Here is a 27,936-nt window from a genome sequence, read left to right as displayed (position 1 = left end):
TTTTTTTTTTTTTTTTTGTTCAAGATGGTTTAGAGGACCCTTTCCATAAACACAGAATGTGGAATTCTGGGTTTGAAGCAAGCCGCCCATGCTATGTCAGTTGGAGCTAGAAATATAACTTAATGACAGCAGGGGTGGTGATTGATTCTGACTTCCTAAATCAGAGCTTCCATTCGTATTTATAAAAGTCCTAGGATCGTGAAACAGAAAGAAGAAAGAATAGCCTTTCCGATGTTTAATTTTCAGAGCACTCTAGCCTATGTTTCTCAAAAATGGTCTGCAAATCCCTTGCACCCGAATCACCAGAGAAGAGGGTTAAAATAAAGATTCCTGGGACACATATCAGATTTACTGATGCAAAATCTCTGGTATTTGGAGGCCAGGAATCTGCATTTCAAAAATCAGACTAGGTGAGTCTTATGTATACCAACGTTTGCGAGAATTGACCATGATTTCGACCTTTTACTACATAGTGTCTCACTCAGTTTCCTTCTTCTGCAACAAAAAAAAAATTGACTTTTTGGAAAACAGTTACTTGGAATCACGCAAGTTACTACTCGTACTACTGGTTGACAGGGCTCAGAGACATGTCCACTGAGAGGTCTTGGATCATCCGGGAGGGGACCTCAGGTTCCCCTCATTCCTGAAGAATCCTAAATTCAATTTGAGAAGAGGAAGAAGAAGGGACTTCGGGTATCCACAGACAAACAGCCTCCCCATCCCAGAGATCTTGGCTCCTTAATAGCAGGTTTCAGAACTCGCTCGACTAAAGGTGTCTCTGCTCGGCCGCCGTCAATGTCTCGAGCCTCAACGTGACGTCACTCTCCGGTTGTTGTCACCCGACTACCAAGATGGCGGCCCCCAGTAGCTGCCTTTTATGGAACTACTGCGGCCGTGGGTGGTCGCCGGCGATGCTGTTCTGCCGGCTCCCCGGGCTTCGTAGCTCCTGGCCCGGGGGCCCGCTGGGTGCGCGGCTCTTGTCCCACGAGAAGCAGTCGACAGAAACGCACTTCGGGTTTGAAACGGTGTCGGAGGAGGAAAAGGGAGGCAAAGGTGAAAGGGGCGAGAAGGCGATGGAAGGGATCTGACGGTTCACGAACTAGTTTCTTCTGCCCAACTAGGGGTTGATTTAACATCTCATTAGCTCTGATGCCGTAGCCTGTGCAGTCCTGACCTCCAACGGGTCTCTCAGCCTGACCCCCTCTTTTTAAGCAGAGTAATTATTCGCTAAATCCTATCAAATGAGGACTTTTGTAGACATTATTTCCAAATCTCATTTTTAGTGTTACGGTAGTGGGTAATCACATCCCCATGTTACACATGAGGAATTGACAAAGTTTAAGCAAAAACTTGCCTGATCTAACGTAGCTCGTAAGTTGTAGTTGCACAGTGGTTAAGAGCTACGGCTGCTAACCAAAAGGTCGGCAGTTCCAATCCACCAGGCGCTCCTTGGAAACGCTATGGAGCAATTCTTCCCTGTCCTATAGGGTCGCTATAAGTTGGAATCGACTCGACGGCAACGGGTTTGGGTTTTTTTGTTTGTTTGTTTTTGGGGGGCTGTTTAGAAAATCGTGGAACCAGTATTCCAGCCCAGTTTGATCTTACTCCAGAGCTCCTGTTCTTAGTCTCCATAAAGGGAGAGGCCATTTTTTTTAATAGAAAATTGTGCCTCAGTTTCCAGATTTGCAAAGCAGTAATAATAGTAACCCGTCCGTTTGATTTCTTGTGAGGATTAGATTACCTAAAACATTCAAGAACTTTGAACAGTGCCTGGCACTTAGTCTTTGTTTAGTAAATGTTAGATGTTGTTGAACAGTTTCTTCGTGTCCAGCCCTGTGCCACAGACCTGAGAAATAAAAAGAACTGTTTTAAACTCCAGCTGTACCCTTTGGAATGAGGAAGGTATTGTGCCCATTTTACAGATGGATAAGGTGAGGCTCTGAGAGGTTCAGTCACTTGTCATAAAGTCACCCAGGGAATAAGAGAAAGAGCCCACAATGGGATTTCCTGTGGTCTAAAAGACTATATTGTGTTGCCTCCCACCTTAACCTTACTAAATGCATACTTCTATTGTACCTCTTTAAACACTGAATTCAAATTATTTATTTCACTGGACTGTGAATCCCCAGAAAGCAAGGACAATGACTCATTCATTTCTGTATCCTCAGGGCCTGATGCAGACCCTGACACTTAGCAACTCATAACTGCATGTGGAGTGAGATAATGGAAGCCAAGTAAAATGATAGCAAACATTCATTTAGGGCTGGGAACCTTTTTAAAAACTTTACATTAATTCTTATAATTATAACCCTATGAGGTAGAAACTATCATCCCAGTTTTATAGATGAGGAAACTGTTGTTAGTGCCATTGAGTCAGTTCCGACTCATGATAACCCCAGGTGTACAGAGTAGAGCTGCTCCACAAGGTTTTCAAGGATGTGCCCTTTCGAAGGCAGATTGCCAGGCCTGTCTTCCAAAGGGCCTCTGGTTGGATTCAAACCTCCAACCTTTCGGCTGGCCAACACTTAACAATTTGCACCACCCAGGGACTACAGAGGAAACTAGAGCAGAAATATTAAGTCACTTACCCAAGTTACTTGCTCAGTGACAGAGCTGGGATTTGAATCCAGGTGGGTTGCTTCCAAAGCCTGTGCTCTTACCCACTACTTAATAACAGTAATAATAATGCCTAACCTCTGTTGGGCTTTACAGTGTGTAAACAACATTCTCCACAGTGGCAAGCAGAGGAAGAGTTACTGACTTTGCTAAATATGATTGTGTTCTACACAGTAATGCAGGACTGTAAAATAACTCTTCAAGCTGAGATCATGCACAATGATCTTAATCCCTGGAAAAAATTACTGTTGTTCTGTGACTTTTAAAAATTATCACGCAATAAAAGCTCTTTTACTGTCATTTATAAATATATGGAAACCCTGGTGGTGTAGTGGTTAAGTGCTATGGCTGCTAACCCAAGGGCTGGCAGTTGGAATCTGCCAGGCGCTCCTTGGAAACTCTCTGGAGCAGTTCTACTCTCTCCTATAGGGTCGCTATGCGTCGGAATCGACTCGAGGCACAGGGTTTGGTTTTTTTTTTTTGAAAGCGAATATTTATTTAGTATGCTATTATTTAAAATTAGATTTACTGTTATTTTTATTCATTTAAATTTTTTATTTTTAAAATTAGAAATATTGTGAATTAAAGTGTTTTGTCTGTAAAAATTTTTGTCGATTACATCAGTCTTTGCTGCCTTCTCATCGCATAACTTACAATATGGAGTGAGCATCTTTTCACGGTTTTGATCAGCTTTTCACATTTTATCTATTGCACATTCAATGTCATAAAATATCTCCAAGAGCTCCTTTAATTTGAAATTTTTTACTGGTATCACTTCCTCTGGGAAACGTCAACCTTTTTGTCACAGCTACATGCCTCGTTTATGTGAATAAGCTCATCTTCGCTAAGTTCCTCTGGCTGCATATTTAGAGTCTCTTGAATGATGGCAGTGTCAGTATCCACATGGTCAACTATTTCTTGTATAACCCTATTGACATTTGACTCACTTTTCACTTCCGGCATTATCAGTTTTTATTTCTTTTCTGTACTTTCATCTTTGTTGGCCATTTCCCTTTTTCATTTGTCCCTTTTAGAAAATATCTCTCAGGTTTGTCACTGGGAGATAAGGTGGCAATACAACTACATGCTTTGCTGTCTGCGCGTGAACTGATGCACAGTGACAAGCCACCAACAACCTTTTAAAGAAGTGATGTGATTGGTCACTGACCATAGTATGCGCCTGTTATTTACACAGTGATTTGTGGATGAAGAACTGGCAGTGAAGTGTGTTCTTTTCTTTCTTTATTAACTCACAGTCAATATACCATGGTAAGTGAAACTTGAATTTTGTTGGGGGAACTGATGTTATTCAACTAAATTATGGAAACAGAAATTGTGTGCATATGGATACTGTGTCAAGTGAGGACTGCTGGGACTCAATTGTTTGAGACATAGGGTCTCTCAGATACCCCAAAAGCAGTTCAAAAGAAAACAAGCTTGGAAATCACAAGACTGAGAACAGGCCTTCAGGTTTCAGTTGAAGAGGAGCTCTGTCTGCAGTTTGCTGATTCCCAGAAGAGGTTGGTCATGTTTTTGGATCTCTGCAGTACATTTCATCCAAGGAACTCAAAGCATCTGTCCTTCATTTCCTAACTCAGCCTTACTGCAGGGAGACAGGTGGCTGGCACCAATATTCTCATATTATGGGCAGAGAAACTGAGGCGCAAAGAAGTTAAATGTAGCCTGTCCTTGAAATGGAAACTTCTGAGCATCTTGGATAGCAGATTCCTTTTTCCTGCAGTCAACCTAGATTCCGCATTCCATCTTGATCCTATGAAGAAGATCCATGAGGACCTTTTACAGTCCGACTTGGCCCTGATTGACATCTTACTATCTGCCCACCAAATTGTACCTGAGGTTCTTCTTAGTGATACAGCAAGAGATGAGCTGAGGTCTTCTGATCCATTAGTTGTCGTTGCTAGCTGTTGTGGAGTTGGCTCCAACTCGTGGCAACTTATGTATAACAGAACGAACACTGCCCAATCCTCATGATTTTTGATATGTCTGAGCCCACTGTTATGGCCGTTGTGTCAGTTCATCTCATTGAGGGTTTTCCTCATTTTTGCTGACCCTCTATCGTTTCTGGCAACTCGTCTTTCCTGATGACATGTCCAAAGTAAGCAAGGTGAAGTTTCCCCCCTCCCCACTTTTAAGGAACGTTTTGGTTATATTTCTTCTAAGACTAATTTGTTCATTCTTCCGGCAGTCCACCGTACATTCGATGTTTTTCGCCAACACCACAATTCAAATGCATCAATTCTTCTGTCTTCTGTTTTCGATGTCCAACTTCTGCATGCATATGAGGCAACTGAAAATACTATGGCTTGGGTCAGGTGCACCTTAGTCAACAAAGTGACATCTTTGTTCTTCATTTTTTCGCCATTTATCATGATGTTGCTTGCTGATCGACAAAAACCATTAGAAAACTGTATTCAACTCTCTTCCCCTCATCCTCCAAGAAACAGACACCTATTTAGTACCAAGTGTGTGCATAGCATTATACAAGGTAGTAGTCTTAGATAAAGATAAGTAAGGCAGCAGAAAAGTGATTTCTTACATAAAGTACTTTTCAGTCTCTTTTAAAAGAGGTAATATAGAGGTGTAAATTTGGGCACCAAGCATTATGGCTTAGCTTCACCTAGCAAAGATCAGCAATTTCAAGGAGAAAAGCACCTTCTTATTTATTTAGGGCTTGTCCGCATTAATCCCTATTAATAGCACAATCATGTGATCTTCCCTGTTAGTCTACCATGTGTTTGAAAGCGTGGCCAAGAAGTATGATGTGATGAATGATATGATGAGTCTTGGTATCCATCGTGTTTGGAAGGATTTGCTGCTCAGGAAGATGCACCCATTTCCTGGGACCCAGCTGCTCGACGTTGCTGGAGGCACAGGTAATAATCTAGTTTCGTATCCTTGGGTATCACTGAGCATGTTTTACACAAGTTAATGTCTCTTGTTGGAATGACCTAGCTCACCTGTCATTAGGGTGAAGATGGTCATTGAAAATTGATACACTTAGAACTTACTGTTTTCTTTTGAACTGAATATCAGCCAAAAGGATTGAATATCAGCTTTGTGTTTCTCACTTTTCTAAAATTCACAGGATTATAAAAATAAAAAGACCAATTTTTTACTCCAGTGATGTTTCACCATCTAAATGACTGTTTTACCTTTAACCCACTTTCCCTCTTATTTGGGGAGAGATCTTTTACCATACCACACAAGCTTTCTAGGCAACCTTTTCTGCCTAATCCACTATCACATCAGATATCAAGAGCTTAATTGTTTATGTATTGTCCTTTGTTACTTGGATAGAAACGTGTCACGGGTTTCTAAATGTATCTTGATGTCGGTGCCCTGGTTAAATTATAAATGAATAAACTCCATGTTGGAAACATGTTTATGTGTGGCTTTGTTGGTGTGGCCCTCTCCCCAAACAGAAGCTTAGAGGGCAGTAACACACCTTGCCCTGTATGGGACAATTTAGCAGAATCTACCAAAATCTTAAATGCATATAGTCTATGATCCTGCAATTCCAACTCTAGGTCACAAAAAACTTGCAAGAAAATATATGCTCATGATATCATTTTTCGTAATAGTGAAAAGTTGGAAACAACCTATTTCTGCCTTAATAAGGAAATACTTTTAAATTAAGGTACATCTATGCTATGAAATGGAAACCCTCATGGCATAGTGGTTAAGAGTTCAGTTGCTAACTAAAAGGTCAGCAGTTCGAATCCACCAGGCAGCTGTGGGACAGTTCTACTCTGTCCAATAGGGTCTTTAGGGTTGCTATGATTCAGAATCAACTCGACAGCAATGGGTTTGGGTTTTTTTTATACTATGAAATATTATATACCCATCTAAAAGGAAGGAAAACCTGCAAGTACTGATGGAAAGACATAGTGAGAAGAAAAAAAACCAAATTGTATAGCAATGTATATAATATGATTCTTGGTTATATTTTTAATTTTTTTCATATCAATACATGTAAATGTATTTTGATATTTTGAAAAGTGGCTGAAGAATACCTCATTGGATAGAGACAGGAAACACCTAAGAATATATTTCTTGCAAATAGTGCAAGAAAAAAAGAAAAGGAAACAGAATTATAAGAAAGGGAATATGATGCCAGAGATCACTGACTTTCCTCTGAACAATTTTTACCTGGTCACAATATTGGAAACACTTTTGATTTTCCATTTTTAGGCCTAAACTATCATGGAAGACTTAATTATAGCTATAGAACAAACGGTAAATGTTTCAGTCTTGAAATGTAAAAGTACATATGATGGAAGATTGAGGGAGTCAAGAGATAAAGGTCCATAGTTGATGGAACAAGAAATTAAATAATGATTAGTTTATTGCTCCAAGTTTTAAAGGTATATAGAGGAACTACGAAAAATGTTATAAGTATGTTGAGAAGATAGGGGTAAGCAGAGATGGAGGGCAGGATATCATTGTGAATTTGTCAGGTAAAGAAAGGAGTCCCTGGGTGGTACAAATGATTAACATGCTCAGCTGCTAACCAAAAGGTTGGAGGTTCAAGTTTACCCAGGGGTGCCCTGGAAGAAAGGCCTGGCAATCTACTTCTTTAAAATCAGCCATTGAAAACCCTATGGGGCACCGTTCTACTCTGATACACATGGAGTGGCCATGAGTCAGAGTCAATTTGACAGCAGTTGATTAGTTAAGTAAAAAAATAACCATAACCAACAGAAGAAACAGGTAAAAGAGTTAGAAGAGATCATCTCCGGGGAACTGAACTGGGTGTGAGAAGTTGTGGGGCAGGAAATTATTGCTTGTAACTGTACACGTATGTTTCTTTTATGAAAATTATAAGAAAAAGACTGGAAGGCTATACACCAAGACACTTGTCATGTCTGGAGAGGATAAGGAGAGGGAATGAGATTTTGGTTTTATTCCATATATTTAGGTATTGAGTCATTTTTAGTAAGAATGTGTCCATGTATTGTCCAGTTTTTCAAAAAGGTTTCATAAGAATTTTAGACATTAAAAAGTTACTGTTAAAAAAAAAAAGTTTTCATGGGACAGCACATTGAACTGGCATCACAAAGTTTGTGTTCAACATCCTAGTGAGGTAAGTAGCATCTGGAGTCTTAAAAGCTTGTAAGCAGCCATCTAAGATAAAAACTATTGGTCTCTACTTGTTGGGAGCAAAAGAGAAAGAAGGAAACCAAAGTCTCAGAGAAGAAACTAGTCTGTAGGGCTGATAGCCTACATGAGCCATGGCCTCATTTACCCTGAGACCAGAAGAGCTAGATTGTCAAATGGACACAGGGAACCTGGGATGGAAAGGGATTGTGTGCTGTCACATTGTGGGGTTTGCAACTAAGATCACAAAACTATATGTGTATAAATTTTTGTATGAGAAGTTAACTTGAGCTGTAAACTTTCACCTAAAGCACAATAAAAAATTTAAAAAAAAAAGAAGTAGTACATGATGCCTGGCTTCCACTACCAACCCTTCTGATCAGAGGCACAATAGATGGACCCTGACAGAACTGGAGAAAAACGTGGAACAGAACTCACATTCTTAAAAAGTCCAGACTTACTGGGCCAGTTGAGACTAGAGAACTCCCAGAGACTATCACCCTGAAACCATTCCCTGAGGTCACCTTTTAGCAAAATAACAGATTGGCACACAAAATAAAGGATATTACCCATGAAAACAGTGCTCCATTAAAAAAAAATCTATATGAGACCAAAAGGTCAACAATTATTCTAAAGCAAAGATGAGAAGTTAAAGGGACAGGGAACTAGACTACTGAAAATGGAACAACCAGAAAGCAATTAAAGAGATGCGACACATTGTGAAAAAATGTAACATGTCACTGAACAATTTGTGTAGAAATTGACAAATGGGAACCCACTTTGCTGTGTAAACATTCATCAAAAACACAATAAAATGTCATCTTGAAAAAAAAATTAGCCACAGCAAAAAAAAAAAAAAAAAGTTACCATTGAGATGAGTAGAAACTTCAGTTTTCACACAGTCATCAACCACTTTATCTTTGTTGCTGCCTTTTGTTTTTGTGGTTTTTCATCTTTCCTCCTATTGGCTTCCCACAGGTGATATTGCATTCCGGTTCCTTAATTATATTCAGGCTCAGCATCAGAGGAAGCAGAAGAGGCAGTTAAAAGCCCAACAGACATTATCCTGGGAAGAAATTGCCAAAAAGTATCACAGTGAAGAGGACTCCTTGGGTGGCTCCCATGTCATGGTCTGTGACATCAACAAAGAGATGCTCAAAGTTGGAAAGCAGAAAGCACGTGCTCAAGGATACAAAGCTGGTAAGTCCTCCAGAAAGCAGACACAGAGAAGGTGCATGTGTGTTTATTAAATAAGACGGAATGCATAAAGAACATTGAACTGCTTTCTTTTCCAGCTTTCAGAAACTTCTAGGTAGGAACTGAAGATAATTTGTGTGGCAGAGTGATTTCAATAAGTCAGTGAGTTAGATTACCAGCCACACATGACAGGGGAGATAACCACAGCCCAAGGTATGGAGTGTCTCACTCAAGTCACACAGCTTTTAAATGGCAGATCCCAAACCAGCACTGAATCTTCTGATCTGTTGGGCCTGAGACGGAAGTTGTGCTTTCAATTCCCAGCAGCTCCCAGGTGACCCCATTGTATCATTCCTGTTTGCATGCTGTTGTATCTGCCATCAACGCTAGGATAGTTCGATTGACGTGGAAGCTGAGCAGGTGCGTGGCTGGGATCCTGTAAAGAAAAGACTTGTTGGCAAGCCAACGGCAGGCTCTTTGCACTGAGGGGCTGCCAGGGCCTCATTTTTATGTGGGACTCTTTCACAGGCACTCTTTGCTCCAAAAAATAAGTGAAGCCTCGTGCTTCAACATAGAACTGTGCTCCAGAGGGTTTTTGTGGCTGTAACCTTTAACCTTTCATAAGCAGATTGCCAAGCCTCTGGATGGGTTCAAACCGCCAACCTTTTGGGGCTAGCGCTTAACCATTTGCACCACCCAGGGCTACTTAGCTCCTTTTAAGTAAGCTGAGACTCAGTCAGATCTGCACTGCAGCCTAAAGGCTTTCCCTGCCCAGGGTTGCTTCCTCTGGCTTCTATCTTTCCTAGGTGTTGCTCCAAAAAAAAACCTTTTACTGTGTTGAATATATATGTAACAGAACATTTGCCATTTCAACATTCTTCACATGTACAGTCAGTGGCATTAATCCGTCCATCATGTTGTGCAACCGTCATATTTCTGTTTCCACATTTGTTCCCTCACCTGTAACAGAAGCTCGGTATCTCCTAAGCAAGGAGTCCTTCTTCCCGCCTCCCTCCTGCCCACCTCTGGTAACCACTAATAAACTTTGGTCTGTATACACTTGCCACTTCTGGGTATTTCATGTAAGTGGTCTCTTACAATACCAAAAAGCCTTTCTCAGTCCTACCTCCAGCTCAACATCTGCTTCTCAGAGAACCCAGCTGATACAGTTGAGGAAACATCAGTAAACAGTACTCCTCAAACTTCCCTGCTGAAGTACTCTCAACAGCAGCTGTCAGAGCGACTGCATACCTCTAGGAGCCCACTGCAAGCTCAAAATGTTAATGACCAGGGAAGCTGCACCATGTTTACTCAGCTTTTCAGGGCCCCAGCCCTGCCCTCCTCCAAGACTGCCAAGCACTGCAGGCAACCACTGGAGAGGCAGTGCTATAAAGAACAGGGAAATTAAAGTCCTTCAGGTCAACGTCAGCATTTTTTTTCCTCCTCACCCATGAGTGCATATGGTTATTTTAGCTCAATTCTTCCTTCTCCTCCTCTTCCCACCCCTGAAGGAGCTGCCTAGATGAACCACAGCCCACTTGGCCCCCAAGATGAAGGACTCTTTTGTTAACCATCAACACTGATCAGGAGGTAGGCAGTCTAGTGTTCTGAGACAAAGGCACTGTGTTTCTTACTCCTACTGAAGACACGTGTTTCCCTTCTTACTGGTGCTCAGCCATAAAGAATGGAGAACAAAGGTGCTGAAATGATAGGTGATGTTCTGTTTCTGGAACCATCTCTTCTTAGCATGGTTTGCCCTTCAAGCTGTCCTAACTGCCAAGCTAATCTACCTGCATAGGAACTCTAAGTGTTGTACAGTACAGTCTTCTTTATCTTTCCCCTTCATCAATCTCCAATAACTGCCACTGCAAAAAATATCATGCCAAAAAAGCTGAAACTACATAGGAGGATCCTAGAAATGATTTTTAAAAATGTAAAAGTTAATGTGTAAAGACATGTTTATGTGTAGCACTGTTAGGTGTGTGATGGCTCCCCAGATGGAAGCTCTGAAGGCAGGACCTTTAAAAACGTCTTTTTGATGGATTATAAAAGTGACATATTTGAGAGATATATTTTAGAATATTTTAGAAATCCATAATTTTGGAAAAGTATTAAAGTAAAAGCCTTCATATACATAATAATGCTAATATTAGCTTGCTAGTATATTATATACATAATAATTACTATATAAAATAATGCAAATATTAGCTTGTACATAATACAAGTAAGGTGTTTGGCACCCTGGTGCGGGTGGGACTATGCAAATAAGGTATATGGAATTCTACAAGGGGACTGGTCAGTTTTGCCATCCCACAAGGCTTAAAATGAGCCATCCCAGAGGCGTAAAGGGGGGACCTGAGTACCACCAAGAAAAAGAGACAGGAGTGAAGCATGTTCTTTGGACCCAGTATCCCTGCACTGAGAACCTCCTAGACCGTGGAGACAGAGAGGGAGCTGTAACACTGGAGACAGCACAAGGTGGCAAGTAACAGAGAAGTGGCAGCGGCAGAACTAGGAGACTGGCACAAGATGGCATGGTGGGCTTCCTGTGTCATGGAGTAAGGCAGTTACAGTGGGTGTGCTGACCCACGGAGCAAGCCTCCTTTGGGCAGGAGGGTTCCTGGCAAAGTAGAGTGCCACCAGGCACTTATCAGAGGAGCTAGGCTTGCCAACCCACTAAACAAAAAGGCTGAGCGCCATCAGACAGGAGGCTTCTGGTGAAGTGGGGCATCTTCAGGCACTTATAAGCAGAGGGAGAGAGCTTTGTATCACTTTCCAAAGCCTCGCAGGGGCGGGGCCTGAGGAGCTGAGGGCCAGAGAGAGGCCTGCCTGTGGGTACTTCTGAGAAGACGCTGTCCTGATTGAAGAGCTGTATCCTGAATCTTTCCTGATCCTGAATTCTAACCTGTTAATTCCCTAATAAACCCCATAATTGTCTGTGAGTTCTGTTGTGGCCATTGCAATGAATTATAGAACCCAGCAGAGGACTAGAGAGTGCTGTGGAAGGGATGGCTGGTTTTTAAAATTGGTAAAAATTTTTTTTAAAAAAAGAAAGAGGAGGTATGTGTGATCTCCACCTCAGAGGAACCAGCTTTGGGCTGTCAATGCTGATCTTGATTCTCCTTCCCCATTTCGAGGTTAGATGAAAAGATCAGATACCTCCGCCATGCCATGTTTATAGGACCATAGTCTCACGGGACAACTCAGTCGATTGGCCTAACATTGTTCATAATGTTTTACAAACTGGTGAATAGTGTCTGGGGTCTTAAAAGCTTGTGAGCAGCCATCTAAGGTACAACTGTTGGTCTCTGCTCATCTGGAGCAAAAGAGAAAGAATGAAACTGTTACTCAAAGAAGAAACTAGCCCACAGGACTAATAGCTCACACGAACCCTGGCCTCTTCTAGCCTGAGACCAGAACTAGCTGGTGCCCAGCTACCATTACTGACCACTGTGACCAGGGACACAATAGAAGGTCCTGGATAGAATGGGAGAAAAATGTAAAACAAAATTCAAATTTCTAAAAAGGGCCAGATTTACTGGACCAATAGAAACTAGAAGAGTCCCCAAGACTATCACCTTAAGATACCCTTTGAACATGGAACTGAACCCACTCCTGGAGGTCACCTTTCAGCCAAATGTTAGATTGGCTTCTAAAATAAACAGTATTACCCATGAACAATGTGCTCCCTTAAACAATCAACTATATGAGACTAAACGGTCAACATCCACCCAAAAGCAAAGATGAGAAAGCAAGGAGGGCCAGGGAAGCTAGATCAATGGAAACAGAGCAAACAGAACAGAAACAAAGAGAATGCTGACACATTGTAGAAATTGCAACCAATGTCATGGGACAATTTGCATAAAAATTGTTAAATGCGAACCTAGTTTGTTCTGTAAACTTTCACCTAAAACACAATAAAAAATTTTTTTAAAGTCACTCATAAGCCCAATATTGAGATGCCCCTCAGTATTTTCATGTATTTCCTTCCAGTCCTTTTCCTAATCATTCTTTTTATAAAATTGAGAATATTTTGTATATATAATTTAGTAAAAATAGTATCTTCCTTTAATTCAGCATTTAATCACGAGATTTTTCCATGTCATTAAAAATTCTTTAAAATAATTATTTTTATGATACTCCCCCAGATGGATGTTTCATAATTCATATAACCAGTTCACATAACCAACAACCAGTTGATCTTTCATTTTTTTTCTAATGTTTTTGTGTACAGCACAATATTGTGACATCCTTATTTGTAAATTTTTACATGCATCTATTAATTTTTTTACTAATTGTATTTACTAATTGGACAAGTGTTTAAACTAACTCTCAATTACCTTATCTATAAAATGGAAAAAATAATAACCATCTCATAGCAGGAAGCAATATACTATGGTTGTTAAAAACACAGGCTTCAGGATATAACTACCAGAGTTCCATCCATCTGTGTGACCCTGGGTAAGCTACTTTAACCTTTCTGGTACTTAGTTCACCAGAAACATGAAGATCATCATAATAACTCTCATAGGATTGGTGTGAGGATGGGATTAAATAATACATATAAAGATGTATATGAAGTGATAGCACAGACCCTGCCACATAGTGTTGGTAGCAATGATGGTGATGACAATGATTGATGGTGATGGTCAGTGTCCTAAAATTAAATAGCTGGGTCAAACAGTATTCTTATTTTTAAGGCTCTTATTTTTAAGCAAGCTGCCAGTTTGCTTTCCAGAAAGGTTATTTTCATTTACCTTCCTCTATAGAGCCTTCCTGTTATATATTGTGTCTGCTGGTTGAATAATGTTAAAGCAGAGTCAGGGTCCTTACAGGACATTGCAGATCTGATAGGGGGTGCCCTTGGGTATCTTGTAAATTCATGATCAAGATCTGCATTCTAGACACTTTGATTCTCTGAGTCCAGCAGAACCAATAATGATGCTAACCACTGTGCTACTCCCGATCTACTTCCACAAAATTACAGCCACTAAAAACACTATAGAGCACAGTTCTGCCTTGAAACACATGGGGTTGCCATGAGTGGGAATCACTCAACAGCAACGGGTTTTGTTTTGTTTTGTTAACCACTGTACTTAGAGAAACTCATTTAATCCTTCCAGAAACCCTATGAAGTAGGTGCTAGTTCATTTTACAGGTGAAGAAACTGAGGCAAGGAGAGACAAACTAGTTTATTCAAGATTATACAGCTAATAAATGGTGAAACTGGAATTAGAACATGAGCACTCTAAACCCAGAACCTAGACTCTTAACCACAGTGGTCTATATACAACACTTACTTAGCTGGACAAAAATTCCACCTGAGGACTTGTGGGTAGGTATCAGATCTACTCCAAGAACCCTGGGGAAAGGACTCAGCTCCTAATAAGCTTCAGAAACACCAACTTCAAGTTCTCAGGATCAGAGGACACCATGAAGACAGTGGCCAGGAATCCAGTGGAGAAGGCATTGAGGTGCTTGGGTGCAGAGGACAGTCACCCAGACCAAGACTGAGAAATGATTTCTCTTTCAGGACTTGCTTGGGTATTGGGAGATGCTGAAGAACTGCCCTTTGGTGATGACAAGTTCGATGTTTACTCCATTGCCTTTGGGATCCGGAATGTAACACACATTGATCTGGTATGAATGGCTGCATCCTTGGCTTGTGTGCCTCTTAGGAGATTAGTTCCCCTGGAGTGGACCCACAGTGAATGAGGAAAGTGAGAGCGGTTCTCCAGGCCCAGTTCTTGAGTGGAATGGCCATTCTACTTCGGGCCATTTAATCCTTTACTCAGTCCTTGAAGTTGCTGCTTTTCCTAGTCAGAAAATTGAAAATAAACTGAAACCTAAAAAAACTGCAGAGCAGATCCCCATAGAAGCCTTGATTTCTGTGAGACCATCTTTAAGACTACCAGTGTTGCTCTGACAGTTCACCTATTTCCTCTCACTTATGAAACTGACCCTGTGAGTTTGCAGAGCAGAGACATGTCAGAGGTTGGAATTATCTGACACAGAAAAAGGCATCAAACCTATTTTGGCAGAAGGTAGCTACAGTTGCTCTGTGAAGGGAATATTGAACTCTTAATTTGATGGAGTTCTTTATTTCCACTTGAACATTCTATTCAAAGTATTAAAGACCATGCACAAGGCACACAGTTTCATTTCTATTATGAGGGTGCCAGTTCCCTGGTTGCTCTGCTTTGGGTGGGATATTATGGTGCTCTCCAGCTTGATTTTCATGACCTGTACTGTGTCTCTAGCCAACTTATTATTTCTTTTAATTAAAAAAAAATTTTTTTAATAGGTTCATAGTTCAAAAGGTATAGAAGGGCATATATTGGAAGTGTCCTAGCTTGTTTCCCAACCAATGAGTGCCTCCTGTCCCTGCAGACAATCACCAGTTATCTTTGCAAAGATATTTTGTGTATATTAAGGGTATCCTTTTTATTTTTTAATACAAAAATTAGCATGCTAAATACCTCACCCCCTTTTTTTTTCCCTGAAAAATACATCTTGGAGATTTCTTCCACATCAGTACAGAAAGAGAACTGTCCCCTCCTTTTTTAATAGCTGTGTAGATTCCATTTGTCTAGATATTCCATAATTTAATCAGTCTCTGATTAATGGTTAATTTAAGATGCTTCTAATCTTGTGCTGTTCAAACAGTGCTGTAGTGAATAACCCATATACATGTCATTTCCCCAGTAGAAGCACGTCTGTAAGGTAAATGGAATTGCTAAATCAAAAAGGATAGCCATTATAACTTTGATAGGTAGTTCTGAAATTGCCCTCCCTGGAGGTTGTACCAGTCTGTAGTCAGTTTAGATTACCCCAAAGTAACCTCCTCTAGTCTCAGGTGGCAGAATGCCTAATAAAAATTAGAATATGGTAAGGCTAATTTCTAAGAAGCCCTGGTGGCATAATGGTTAAGTGCTTGGCTGCTAACCGAAAAGTTGGCAGTGCGAACCCACTGAGTGGTTCTGCAGGAGAAAAGACCTGGCAATCTGCTTCTGTAAAGATTACAGGCAAGAAAACCTTATGGGGTAGTTCTACTTTGTAGCACATGGGGTCACCATGAGTCAGAATTAACGGCACACAAGAGTAAACAAGGGGTCTGTGATAAATGATAACTTTTGTAATGCTCACTGAAGCTAAAGCTGTCTCGGCCTCAAGAAATTAAGTCTCCTGAGGAGTATGTCCTGCCGTTCCTTGTCTCCCTCAGGCACTCCAGGAAGCCCATCGTGTCCTGAAACCAGGAGGCCGGTTTCTCTGTCTGGAGTTTAGCCAAGTGAACAATCCCCTCGTATCCAGGTTAGAATTGTTAACAGGGCTTTATTCTCATTATCTAGCCAAGGGCTTCCCAAATGGATAGAATGAATAGAAAATAGGAAACAGCCAGTAAAAGTTTGTACTCTCCTGCCTCACAGTTCAGATTCCCCCAGGGATGGTGCCATTTCAGAGGCCAGCCAGTTCTGAATGACAACATCTAGGCCAAAAGAGTCACAATCCAATAACCAGAATCTCAAGTTGGACCACATGTGTATTTTGTTGGACTCACATGCTATTTTAAAAAATGGAATTCTCGGGAAATTTCACATAAAAATCTGGATTTTCGGCTTCACTTGAGAAAGCAGACTATATGGCAACCTTGGGTAGGCTCATGTTCCCGCATGGCAATAGTCAGCTGAGTAGTAACTGGCCCTTCTCCATTTCAGTGATCCTTCCTAACTGTACTGTTCACCACATCCTCACCACTCCCAATTGATCTTACACCTGGCCCACTTATCTCAGGTACTTGCTTGGCCCCTGTAGCCATTTGAGTTAGAGACCCCAGGCCTAGACCTTGCTTCCTGACAAAAGAAATTGAAATTGAGGCACTTTCTAATCTTAATTTCTTGTTTTTTTGTTCAGGCTTTATGATCTGTATAGCTTCCAGGTCATTCCTGTCATGGGAGAGGTCATTGCAGGAGACTGGAAGTCCTACCAGTACCTTGTAGAGAGTATCCGAAGGTTCCCACCTCAGGTATAAACCTTCTATAGCTTACAACAAATGCCCTCAAGTTGAAATCCACACAATCCTTGCTATTATCTTTTCTTGTGTTTTAGGAGGAGTTCAAGGAGATGATAGAAGATGCAGGTTTTCAGAAGGTGACGTATGAAAGTCTAACATCAGGAATCGTGGCCATTCATTCTGGCTTCAAACTGTAACTCCTTACTGATCCCATCGAAAGCCTGGAACTGCGGGATAATCTGGCTGAGGCGGCCAGCGGCAACACATCCCCTCTTAAGGATGTGTGCCTTGAACTCGTGTTCTGAGTGACCAGTCTCAAAGTGAAAGAAATCAATTTCTGTCACTTTATCATAGCTTTCATCAGGAACTGTTTCAGACCTTCTCCCCGGGATATTTGGTCTGTTTTTTTGCTCAACTCCTGCTAACTTTTCTTGGCTGTGCAGTGTGTGGTTGAGGCAAAACCAGCACTGAAGCTCAGGCTTGAGGTGTATTTGTAGCTTGTCAGTGCTGCCTTCCAGGGAGATAAAAGATCATTTGAAATCGATGATGATTTGAACGAGAAAACTTCCTAACTGTACCTGAGTTAACCTTTCATCCTAGGACTGAATCTGGGGCCAAAAGTGAAGGCCCAAATCAGAGGGCTAGCAATAACTACTAAAACTGTGCTGAACCAGTAAATGAGTTTACAGTTTGTGCGGTATTTATCCTTTTTCCTTGGGAAGGGAGTGGGGGAAATATTCTCTCGGTTCTCTTCAGCCAAAAGACGTTTGTATCCTCAGTGCCTATCATAAGGAAAACAACTCACGAAATACTTGAAAAAAAAAAATGGACCAGCAAACTCCTGCTTTCCTGTCTTCTATAGGGAATTCTTAGTCAGAAAATATTTGAAGGGTTTCATACCAAAAAAAAAAAAGTTTGCAACTGGCCTAACCACCTCCAGTTACTTGCGCAGAGCTCGTTTCTTATTTAATACAGTCCACTCTTTGATGTTAAAATGAAGCCATAAATATTTGGAGAACAGATAAAATCTAATGTCTTGGGGAGGTCTTGCTAAGAAATTGCAGAAGTCTAGCAGTTTGTCACTTGTGGATAACTTAGTTCAGGGCTACTTGAAAAAGCTTCCAATATGGTGCTTCCTGGCCTAGCACAGTAGTTTTTTATGTACTGTCAGTCACTGAAAAGCTTCAATACACAGTCATTTATATATAACCTACCTTGAAGAACAGCAGCTAAGTGCATTTGACCAAATACTAAACCTTAGAAAAACTTTTAGCTTACATCTTTTCTTCAGCCAGCTGGAGCCTATTGGCCTTTATAATTAGTAGGAAGGAGCAGGCACTGAAAGTAACTTCGTAAACCATCAGCCCAGTCCTATCTCCATGGTAACATGGTCTTCTCACATCTGAATCAAAAAATAAAATAGTTAAAGGCTGCCTCTTCTGACAGTAGACATGGGCCGGATTAAATTAGAACCCCTAATGTCAAGCTGTCTGAACTTGATCACCTCTAGGTCTGTGCTGGGGACAGATCAATTTGGAATAGGGCTAACTGTGGATAAGGCTGATACAGCTTAGGAATGCAAATAAGTTTCTGTTGGGCTTCAAATAGAAATATGGCCACATTACTAGAAAAGAAAAAGGTGATAGAAAAAGATGAACTATGATAACACAGTTACCATAGGTAACCTAAATCACCCCAATCCAGCGAGGTCCCACAGTATGTCACCTTTTCCTGCCAAGGCAGCAAAGAAACTCACCGCCCATTTTAACTGCCACAGTAAACAATAAAACAGGTATTGCTCCTCTACCCTGATACTTCCCAAGTCAGTCCTAATGGGGCACAACTTCACTAGGACTTGTAAAACCCTAAGTTTTAATAAACTTCAAAAGATGGTACTGACCTAATGCTGTTAAGGTGGAGCTCGTACGAGGGAGTCATCACCTATCACTTCAAATCTGTAACTCTCTTCCGTGCAGAGGTAGCCCGACTGCTCATAAATCCCAACTGCACCTTACAGGTCTCAACAGAAGATCTTAAAAAGCTCACCTGAACACTGAGACCAACGGCACCTAGAAATCCAGGATGGTCCTTGCCATTCCCCAACACAGGTGTGAGTTGCTTAAGCCTCTGGCTATTTCCTCTATAAGCCAACTCTGCCATATTTGGTTTTCTTCACAGGAAGACTAGACATCCTAAAATTGACAGCAGGGAACTGTTAATGGTTATTTACCCACAACTTTACGTCTTTTAATAAAAGCAGGAGAAAGATGTGGCAGTCCACTTCCATTAAGATTTACAGCCCTGGAAACCCTGTGGGGCAGTTCTACTGTCCTATAGGGTCACTATGAATCGGAATCAACGACATAAATGGGCTGGGTTGGGTTTGGTTTTTTAATAAGAAAGCTTCAGTTCACATTTGTGAAATGGTTTCTAACCACAGCTAGTTAAAACACAGCACAGCAGGTTAACATTTTTTAATTCCTGTAAAGACTTTATTAGAAGCATATGGAAGGCTACTACTCAAAAATGCTTTCATTTTCAACACCAAGGATTCAAATTGGTTGTAACCCGTTGAATTTGCATTTCCACCCAATTCACTGAATCAGAACCTACATTTACCAAGCTCTCCAGGTGATTCTTATGTATAATAAATTCTGAGAGCCACTGCTCTACTAGTTCTCAGAATTGGTCCCTAACCAACAGCATTAGCATTGCGCAGGTACCTGTTAGAAATGCAAATTCTCACCAGGCATTCAAAGTGGTTCAAAGCCCTTTAATACCACCTTCAATCTTTAGAGCATCCTTTGCGGGGAGGGTGAGTTGAACAGCACACAGCCCAACAAAGCATCCCTATTTCAATTCTGAACTTACTTCCACTTTACACGTGTAAAAAGCTCAGCTAAAGTACTACCACTACACATCCTCCACCACCACCTCGGAATTAAGACCCAGAACATTCTACACCAACACCTTTTAACAAAATCAGCACTTAAGGATAGTGTTTACCAGGTTAGGAGTAAAATTTAATACAAATTTCTCTGCTGTGCTTCTCAACCTGTATTTCTATGTTGCAGATGGGTGAGAGGTAAGTACTGAATTAACTATCTCACAGAAACTCACCTTAAGGACTCACCCCTGATTAAATGATAGGCCACCTTCAACCCTAGATTATTTGAACAAATTGTAGCTAACACACACATCTCCAACAGATTTATTGTTTTTCTGAAAGGAATGGATTGTGAGGAAAGAAAAAACATAAGGCAGGGAAAATAAGGAATAGAAAATAAATACAAATGTAAGCCGGTTTGCTAATTGTTTTATAACCACAACAAACTAGTACAGAGAAGGCCCTGTACAAAACAACACAACAAAGGTACAAAGATGGAGGCGTTCCCTTCGCAAGGCTGAAGATCTCAGTCTCTGGTATTTGGAATTTAGGCTGCAGTCCTTGTTTTTGGATGGATCACTGGGTGTGTGGGCTAGTCCATGCTTTAACCAGATTTGAACAGAAGAATGGCCACTTGGCCCAGGTAGAAGTAGATGAAGTGCTTAGTTTCATGTGTCACGTAACTACCGAAGTTTCTCCCCACGATGCAGTGCCAAGTGGGGTTGTACTTCTTGTCAAACTCCTGAAATAGAAAAAAAAAAAAAATCAGAACGAACTGGAGGTCAGAGCTTCCCTCTTGGATAAATCAGAGCCTGTAGGGGCAGAAAGGAGGAAGGTTAGCATCTGCAGATTCTTGGAGTGAAAGAATGCTCCCCACCTCCAAGTCGCCTACATAGCGCATTAATGCAAACATACTTGTAGTCTGAGGCGGGCTAGGGAAGTAAATGTCAGAAAGTGCAGCCTCAAAGACAGGGGCTCTTTGTTATTAATTCCACCTTTTTAACTTCTACAATAGTCATTAACAACAGCTAACAACGGTTGGTGTTTATCATGTTCTTATGTGTAAACAGAACCAACTAAGCTATCCTACTGTGTGCGAACACCCAAAACGCAAGAAAATGGTAAATATTTGGCCCAAAGTACCCTATGAGAATTCATTCCTTATCACAATTTTAATTGTGCTCCTGAATCACTGAAAATAATCGACATTGAAAAGGACAAAGCCTCAATTAGCACCTGAGGATCAAAATTTAAACTTAAGGCAACACTTAGCCATCCGAGGTCCCTATAAAAAAATGCTGGGAGCGGAATCTGAGAGCCAAGCGGTCAAGTTTCCACCTTAATTATAATTTAGATAGCTCTCCTTTCCACCTGGTCCACAAGGCTATCAAGTCGCAAGAACAACTTTTCCCTATTTCCCCTACCCGAAGAGGCTGTAGCATGTTATTAGGTGGACTGTGTAGGCAGGGGCCAAAGCTAATCTATTTCTATAAAATTCTTACAAGTTCTGTGGTGAGTTACGCGAAATTTGGTTCCCGTTACACTTCACACAAATACCTCTTTTAAGTCTAGTAACAAGCTAGATAAATACACTGCGCTGTGCTTGTCAGAAAAGGTATTTATTTATTTGTTTCATCTTCCCAGTCTCGACTGGAGCCCTCCCACGGCTTAGGCTGCCAGCTTCCTTCCCTTCCAGCAAACACTGCACGACAAGTTGGCAGTCGTTCCAGCTGTCTACAGACTGCCATTTACCAACCCCCCCCGCCCCCAACCACCACTACCACCCACTTTCCCTCAACTGTCGACTGACTCCCCACTGGAAGGCTGGCAAGCTCCCCTCGGGCCCCGGCTGGAAACACCCACGCAGCTCCCCCCTTCGGAACACCCAGATGGATCATCGACACAGGAATCCTGCAGAAGGGGGAACCGCTGCTCCCTGATCCTAGAAACCGTTGCTAGGTGGCGCTTTTCCCCGCCGAGAGGCGGTAAGAAAAAAACTTCGGGCGCCGAGGGTCTGGTCTTTTCCAGAAGAGCGCAAAATTCGATTGCGTGCTTTCTGGAAACCTCTACGCCTCGGAGCCGCCGGCCTGCCCCAAGGCTCTCTGCCAGCCGCTCTGGGTCGCAGAATCCGGGAGAGGGGCTAAGTCGCGACTCGCCGAGCTGCGCGCCACCTGCCCGGACCCCCGCGCCCCGCTCTCACCTTCTTGATATGGGCCGCAATGTCCTTCTCTATGTTATATTTCTCCAACGCTTGAGTAGCGCACTCCACCGAGTCCTGTTGCATCTCCTCCGACATGTCCGCATTTTTGATCACGGCCTTTCGGTCGCACATGGTTACCTGGGGAGCGAGACCCCGGCAGGAGTGAGAAGCCGGGGTGTGAGCCGCGCCTCCGGGTCGCCGGCACCCCCAGCCCGCCCCCGCGCCACGCCCGGGACGACGCCCCCCAACCCACTTCCCGAGAGGCGCGAGCCGCGCGGAGCGCACCGCGACAAGTCTGGCGGGGGCTGGGGGGGCGAAACCAGCCAGCGAGGCGCCCCTCCTCCCCGGAAGCCCCGAGTCTCTCACCGTGGAGCAGGGACAGGCCAACCGCGACGGTCTCCTGGGGGAGAGGTTAGAGAAGCTCAAGCCCGCAGGGACCTGCCGTCGCTACCGAAGCCGTGGCGCATCTAAGCCGCCCCACGCCAGACGTCGCCGCCTAGTGCCCAGGCCCCGCCCTGCTCCCGACGGCCCCGCCCCTCACCGTACGTCCCTATTGGCTTGACGTAGCCCTCGGGATGCCCCCATTGGTCCTCTGGCTCAATGGTTCCCCCAGGATCTTTCGCCCGCATTTTGTTGCAAACCACAATGCACCGCTCACGGCGTCGGTTGCCCGGGCAATGGGCCGCGCGCCGCGAGGCCCACTCACCCAGAAGGTGGAGCCTGGGCGGGATCCTCAGGTCCTCCGAGCCGGCTGGAGGGCTGCGAGGGGGGCTTCTGCCCAAGGAACTGATCCCAAATTTACGGAGGTTTTCCCAGGGTGTGTCCTCGAATACAGCTTGTCTAGGGAAGTTAGGTCTACGTTATGGATTGAGTTATGTCCCCCCAAAATATGTGTTGTAAATCTTAACCTGTATTTAAAAAAAAAAAAAAAAAACGTTGCTATCCAGTCTGTTCCTACTCATAGCGACTCTATGCCCGTGGTTACTATCCCGCTTGGGAATGGGGCCGTTATGTGAATGGGGCAGGATTAGTGCAGGGTATCTCTTGAGTCCATCTCTTGAGATATAAAAGATTAAACGCAAACCATCAGAGGGAGATGGGAGAAAAGAGATGCTAAACCACATGAAGATTGTTCAGGAGCAGCAGCTCGAGAAGAGACATGGACCTTCCTCCAGAGCCGACAGAAAAAGCATTCCCCTTAAGACAGCACCCTGAATTCAGACTTCTAGACACTGAAACTGGGGGAAAATAAATTTCCGTTTGTTAAAGCCACCTACTTGTTGTATTTGCTATAACAGCACTACATAGTATCCAAACCCCCCAGTTACCCACTCATTCACCCCCAACCCCACCCAGGTCAAAAGGATTATCTCTGAAGCAGGGCTAGATTCATGGATTTACAGTTCGTGCATCCCCGCCTTTAGAGGGGCTATGAACTTGGTCCAATGCTCTGTTGTCTCAGTCTTGAAGTTCTTTTCATTTTGCACTAAACCCGTTGAAACCAAAGCCGTTTTGGTCAAGTAAATTTAAAAAAAAAAAGCAAAAAACTCATAGCGACCCTGAATTCCAACTCATAGCGACAGAGTAGAATTGCGCCATTGGGCTTCCAAGGCTATATAATCTTTACAGAAGCAGACGGCCACATCTTTCTCCCTTGGAGCTGCTGGTGGGTTGGAACTGATGACCTTTTGGTTAGCGGCCAAGTGCTTAACCACTGTGCCACCAGAGCTCCTTTATATTGCACTTCCACTGCCCTGGAGTCAATTTCTACTTATGGCTATAAGTAGGATAGAGGGTACCCATCGTTTCCAAGGAGTGACTGTTGGATTCAAACTACCAACCTTTTGGATAGCAGTCCAACACTTAACCACTGTGCCACTAGGGCTCCGCAAATTATGCAACTGGTCCTGCTCTGAAATATTTTTTTGCTGGAGTGGGTCATCCTCAGGATTGAAGGAGGGTCTCAAGAATGGGACAGGTTTCTTTCTGAACTAAGGAATTATCCCCAAGAGTAGGGTCTCCCTGCCAGCAATACAAGTGACCTTTAAGGGGAAGAGTGGCTCTGTTTGGGTGGATTTGGGTGTGTTGATCCCCAAGATAGGGTGTGTGTTCAGGGTGGGGCTTCTTGTTCAGGTAAGGCAGTCTTTCCAGTGTGGGAGAGTCTCTTGGTTGGGGACTTATCTCTAGGACAGAGGTGTTCTAATGAACTGAAACCTGGCCCTCAGAGGTGACTTCTCTGGCTTGGGGAAACTAAGCCACTAAGTAGTTAAAAAAGAAAGGTCTTGGGGATAGGGTCAGATCTGGATTTAGACCCAGCTCTCTCATTTACTAGCTGTATAACCTCAGTTTCCTTACCTGTAAGGGAGGACTAATATAAAACGACACCACTTCATAAGCTTGTTGGAATATTAAATGAACTAATATGTTTGAAGTTCTTAGCACAGTGTAATTAAGCACACAGTAAGTGCTCAATGAATCTTATCAATGATAATTATTATTTCAGTGCTTTCCACTGAAATTGCCCCAAGGGCCACAGCAAGGTTCTGAACAACCAACACAAATGCCTATAATGTGTTCTTGAACCTCCATGGACAAGTTATCAGGTTAATCATGCAACCAAAACTTTCTGTTTAATTTCTGCATTGTCAAAAAGGGACAAATAGCATATGATCCCACTTATGTGAAATATTTAGGGTAGGCAAGTATATAGAGACCAAAGTTTATTCGTGGTTGTAGGGGCAAGCAGGAGGGAGGGAAAAAGAGGCACTTGATGCTTAGGGGACACTGAGTTTCTGTTAAAGGTGACAGGAAAATTTGGAAAAGGATAAAGGTAATGATTGAACAAAGTGCCCTGGTGGCGCAACGGTTAAGCACTTGGTTGCTAACTGAAAGGTTGGCAGTTTGAACCCACCCATTGGTTCTGCTGGAGAAAGACCTGACGATCTGTTTTCATAAAAGATTACAGCCAAGAAAGCCCTACGGGACAGTTCTACTCTGTCACACGGGGTCACTCAGAGTCAGGAGGGATTCCAAGGCACCCAAAAACAACCACAAGAATGGTTGAACAACATGAGTGTAACTAAATGTCATTGAACAGTACATGTGCAGAATATTGATATGGCAAGCAATTTGTTACATATATATTTACCACAATAATAATAATAAAGAACAGCAGCTATTTGGTTGAATGGACATGGGAAATACAGGGTGGAGAGAAGAAGCGTGCTGTCACACTGTAGGGAGAGAACTAGAGTCACATAACAATGTGTGTATAAGATTTTGTATGAGAAACTGACATGAATTGTAAACTTTCACTTAAAGCACCATAAAAAAAGAGTGGTCATTTATCACCAAGTTAAGTGGTTTGCGTATGCTGTCTCAGTTATTCCTCACAGCACCTCTACCTGGGACCCCTTTCCTCCTGTTTCCCTCTTGGCATAGCTTGTCTCTTCCTCATTTTGATTTCAGCTCAGATATCACCTTTTTTGAACTCTCATTTTAAAATGTTGATCCCAAATTCATTTTCTAAAACACTGTGCAGCCTAAATATGCTCATAGGCCTCCAGTTAGCAACCTTTGATCCAGTTAACACCCTTTTTATAACGAGAAGGAAAGGGACCTGCCCATGATTACACAGTGAGTTAGCTAGCTATAGAGCCAGATTTCTAAGGCCCAGGTTTGACTCCAAATCTAATGCTCTTGCCATCACATCAGAGATGGTGCCTTGTTCTGGAGTGCCAGGGATTTTACGCTTTTGGGGATTGAATGGAGCAGGGCCTACTGTGGGGTAAAGAAGTTAACTTTACACAAAGAATGTTGTCTTTGTCTTTGGTTCCTGTCTTTGTCCTTGTGCTACCCAAGGACCTACATAAAAACCTCTTTAGGATATAAGGAATGACTGATCTGAGGAAGAACTGAATCTGGATATCCGTAGAAATAGCAGTAGATTAAGGGTGGTATGATCCCTGGTGGCACAGTGGTTAAGGGCTCGGCTACCAACCAAAAGGTCATGGTTTGAATCCACCAGGCACTCTGTGCGAGAAAGCTGTAGCAGTTTGCTTCCTTAAGATTAAACCAAACAAAACCCACCACTGTAGAGTTGATTCCAACTCATAGCGACGCAATAGGACAGAGTAGAACTGTCCCATACGGTTTCCAAGGAGTGGCTGGTGGATTCCAACTGCCGGCCTTTTGGTTAGCAGCCGTAGCTCTTAACCACTATGCCACCAGGGTTTCCTAGATGCTGTATCAATATTCTGCACATGTACTATTCAATGACATTAGTTATGTTCGACATGTTGTTCAACCATTCTTTTTGTTTTCGGGTGCTTTAGAATCCATTCTGACTCAGAGCGACCCAAAGTGAACTGTGTGAAAGGGTCATCTCCTACAATTTTGTTAACCTCTCTGAAGTGTGGTTTTCTAATTTTTAAATGAAAATAACATGTTCATTATAAGGCAGTAGTACAGATTACATTCAATAATGCATCTAAAAGACCTAGCTAAGGTGTATTAAATGTAATGCTGAACAGGTTTCCACAGAGTTTCCAGACTTAACACAGACTATGAGGAAAGCCCTGGTCATCCAATTTCCAAAAATCAGCCAATAAAAACCCTATGGATCACAAAGGTCTGATCCGAAACTGATCACGGGAATAGCACAGGACTGGGCAGCATTTCATTACTTTGTGCATGGGATGCCATGAGTCAGGGGCTAACTCGAAGGGAGCTAACAACAACAACTGCTATTATGAATTGGATCTCTACCACGTGCCAGGCATTTTGAGCATCTTATCTCATTGGCTTCTCACAACAACTATGTGAGGTAAGAACTACCAGTTTCCCTACTATACAGATGAGGAAACTGTTGTTGTTAGGTGCCATTGAGTCCGTTCCAACTCATAGCAACCCTGTGTACAATAGAATGGAATACTGCTCTGTCCCGTGCCAGCCTCACGATCATTGTTATGCTTGAGCCCACTGTTGCAGCCACTATAACTGAGGTGCAGAGAATGAAGCCCCTTGCCCAAAGACACAATTCCAGGAAGTGACACAGAGGAGATTTGAACCCTGGTCTGTCCAACTCCACAGTCCCACATGGCGGATCCAACTTCTGAGCTGCACCACCTCCCAAAACAAAGGGAGTTGATGCCTCACAATAGTGTCTCTGGAGACTCTAAGCATCCCTGGACCCTGGAGGGAATTTGCTAAACTTTTGTTGGATGCATAGATGGATGGATGGATGGATGGATGGGTGGATGGATGAAAGGATGGATATTTCAAACTCTTTTAGCCTCACTTTTGCAGTAGAGAATACCCCAAACTTGACCCTAGATTGGTTCTTGACTGTCCTGATGTTCATTCCCAGGACAGAATTGCATTTCCACTGTAGCCATCAGACTTTCCCAGGGCCTAGAGCTCTCCCCTCACACAAGCAGGCCAGAGAGAACAACCGCCTGCTCTACCTCTAACCCACCACCGGCCCAGGACTGTGCTGTCCTCAGCCCTTGCCAACAATCTCTTCTCAGGATTTTCAGGGACCTGAAGTCCTTTCTTGGATCCTAAGTTTTGTGGCCAATCTAGCAGCTCCAGCCCTCCCTTATGTGGAAGGAAGTGTCAGATGTGATGTGGCCTTGCAGGCCCCAGAGCTGATACAAGGACCCTTGCCCAGAAAGGAAGGACCCCTTGGGAGGCAAGGCCAGCCCTTGGTCTGAATTGGGAAATTTCTTCCCCATGGAGAAGGGCTGGCAATAGCCTGGGGCTGGCAGGGGAGCTGGGCTTTGGAGACAAGCTCTGTACTGCAGTGAGGGGAGAATGAGGCCAGCTAGGCTAGGACAACTTAGGGAAGAAAAACCTCCCTTCTGGCCAATAGCCAAGCACCGCCTTAGTGGGCAGACACTTCTCAGG

General features: G+C 42.8%; 2 protein-coding genes across 2 annotated transcripts; one reads left to right on the top strand and one right to left on the bottom strand.

The window, feature by feature from the left end:
• The first annotated feature begins 839 nt into the window (after positions 1-839).
• Positions 840-17,633, top strand: COQ5 (coenzyme Q5, methyltransferase). The gene is made up of 7 exons (XM_049866191.1): positions 840-1,053; positions 5,361-5,510; positions 8,713-8,934; positions 14,465-14,571; positions 16,154-16,242; positions 16,843-16,954; positions 17,038-17,633. Exons 1-7 carry the CDS (start codon positions 852-854, stop codon positions 17,137-17,139), a joined length of 984 nt encoding a protein of 327 aa, XP_049722148.1. The 5' UTR covers positions 840-851; the 3' UTR covers positions 17,140-17,633.
• Positions 17,634-20,137: 2,504 nt separating this feature from the next.
• Positions 20,138-22,513, bottom strand: DYNLL1 (dynein light chain LC8-type 1). The gene is made up of 3 exons (XM_049866192.1): positions 22,396-22,513; positions 22,030-22,167; positions 20,138-20,571 (listed from the first exon to the last, which is right to left on the bottom strand). The coding sequence occupies exons 2-3, from the start codon at positions 22,159-22,161 to the stop codon at positions 20,434-20,436; spliced, it is 270 nt and encodes an 89-aa protein (XP_049722149.1). The 5' UTR covers positions 22,162-22,167; positions 22,396-22,513; the 3' UTR covers positions 20,138-20,433.
• Positions 22,514-27,936: the final 5,423 nt, after the last annotated feature.

The sequence above is a fragment of the Elephas maximus genome, chromosome 22 (assembly GCF_024166365.1).
Source record: "Elephas maximus indicus isolate mEleMax1 chromosome 22, mEleMax1 primary haplotype, whole genome shotgun sequence".
NCBI classification, from domain to species: domain Eukaryota; kingdom Metazoa; phylum Chordata; class Mammalia; order Proboscidea; family Elephantidae; genus Elephas; species Elephas maximus.
Note: the sequence above shows the minus strand (reverse complement) of the source record. Positions and strands in the feature narration are given on the sequence as shown.

Coding starts and splice junctions, on each gene's coding strand:
- COQ5 (XM_049866191.1), top strand. CDS start 852: ATGGCGGCCCCCAGTAGCTGCCTTTTATGGAACTACTGCGGCCGTGGG. Junction 1,054..5,360: donor GGAGGAAAAGGGAGGCAAAG/GTGAAAGGGGCG, acceptor CTTCCCTGTTAG/TCTACCATGTGTTTGAAAGC. Junction 14,572..16,153: donor ATGTAACACACATTGATCTG/GTATGAATGGCT, acceptor TGTCTCCCTCAG/GCACTCCAGGAAGCCCATCG.
- DYNLL1 (XM_049866192.1), bottom strand. CDS start 22,161: ATGTGCGACCGAAAGGCCGTGATCAAAAATGCGGACATGTCGGAGGAG. Junction 20,572..22,029: donor TTGCGGCCCATATCAAGAAG/GTGAGAGCGGGG, acceptor TTTCTATTTCAG/GAGTTTGACAAGAAGTACAA.